The sequence below is a fragment of the Theropithecus gelada genome, chromosome 16 (assembly GCF_003255815.1).
Source record: "Theropithecus gelada isolate Dixy chromosome 16, Tgel_1.0, whole genome shotgun sequence".
NCBI lineage: Eukaryota > Metazoa > Chordata > Mammalia > Primates > Cercopithecidae > Theropithecus > Theropithecus gelada.
Genome location: NC_037684.1, coordinates 30,834,916 through 30,836,083, shown reverse-complemented (window position 1 = coordinate 30,836,083; position 1,168 = coordinate 30,834,916). Strand labels below are relative to the sequence as shown.

At 52.2% G+C, this 1,168-nt stretch overlaps 1 protein-coding gene across 1 annotated transcript; it reads left to right on the top strand.

The window, feature by feature from the left end:
- The first annotated feature begins 73 nt into the window (after positions 1-73).
- On the top strand, positions 74-1,148 carry LOC112609360 (cytochrome c oxidase assembly factor 3 homolog, mitochondrial). Its single transcript, XM_025361984.1, has 2 exons — positions 74-325; positions 620-1,148. Exons 1-2 carry the CDS (start codon positions 112-114, stop codon positions 724-726), a joined length of 321 nt encoding a protein of 106 aa, XP_025217769.1. The 5' UTR covers positions 74-111; the 3' UTR covers positions 727-1,148.
- The last annotated feature ends 20 nt before the right edge of the window (positions 1,149-1,168 follow it).

Below are 1,168 nucleotides of genomic sequence, written 5' to 3'. Positions count from 1 at the left end.
AGCCTAGCAAAGGGCACGCGGACTACATCTCCCAGAGTCCACTGCAGTGGCCCAGGACTACTGTTCCCAGCGAGCACCGCGCGGCGGCAACGCGAAGAGAGGAGCGGCAACATGGCGGCTTCGGGAGCTGGTGACCCTCTGGATGCTAAGCGTGGAGAGGCCCCTTTCGCTCAGCGTATCGACCCGACGCGGGAGAAGCTGACATCCGAGCAACTGTATTCCATGCGGTCGGCGCAGCTTGCCCAGTGGCAGAAGGTCCTACCGCAGCGGCGGACCCGGAACATCGTGACCGGCCTAGGCATCGGGGCCCTGGTGTTAGCTATTTGTATCCGTCCTTGTTGTAGACTCAAGGGGACCGCATATAGGGGAAGGGGAACAGAATGTGCAAGAGGGCTGAACCACCCGTTTAATTTTGGGGTAAAATGGGGTTAGTACTTTGTTATTCATAAGGTACTCGTTTATTTTGATTTATTAATAACGGAGTTGGGGTTCAGGGCTTAGAAACAGCAGCGGTGGGAAGCCGGAATCACTGATTTGGGAAGGTAACAAGCGTGGTAGAGCAAATCTAGGAAAGGGGAATGTGCATAGTCCGTGTGGTTTCCTGAACCTACCTCCCCAGATGGTTACACTATCTACTCGATCTCCCAGGAGCGTTTCCTAGATGAGCTAGAAGACGAGGCCAAAGCTGCCCGAGCCCGAGCTCTGGCGAGGGCATCAGGATCCTAATCTGGATGGGTATTGATCATGTCCAACCTGCTGGAGCCCCTTCACATGGTGGATGATGCCCCATGACCCTGTAGAAATTGAATCCTGCTCACAACATTGTTGGCCTTCTTACTAACCTTGGGCCATGATTGATCCCAAGAAACCAGGGACTTAAGCATTTGGCTACTGTCAAAAGAACAGAACTTTGCCCACTGCACACTTGCTGTGTACAATGACGGAGCCCTTTCTTGTAGTTTGTTTCCTTGAGAGATGTGCGTGCGACTGTGGCTTTTCCCAATGTTTCTGACTTTGTGGTTTACCCCCTTCACCTTCCAGGGATGCGATTGTTACGAGGTTAGGCGTGGCAGCTCTGTACAGTGTTTGAGCCTAAAGTGGTATAGATAGGGTCAAATTGAGATAATAAACTGAATCATTCTCCTGGAGTCAAGTGAGTATGGAGGCG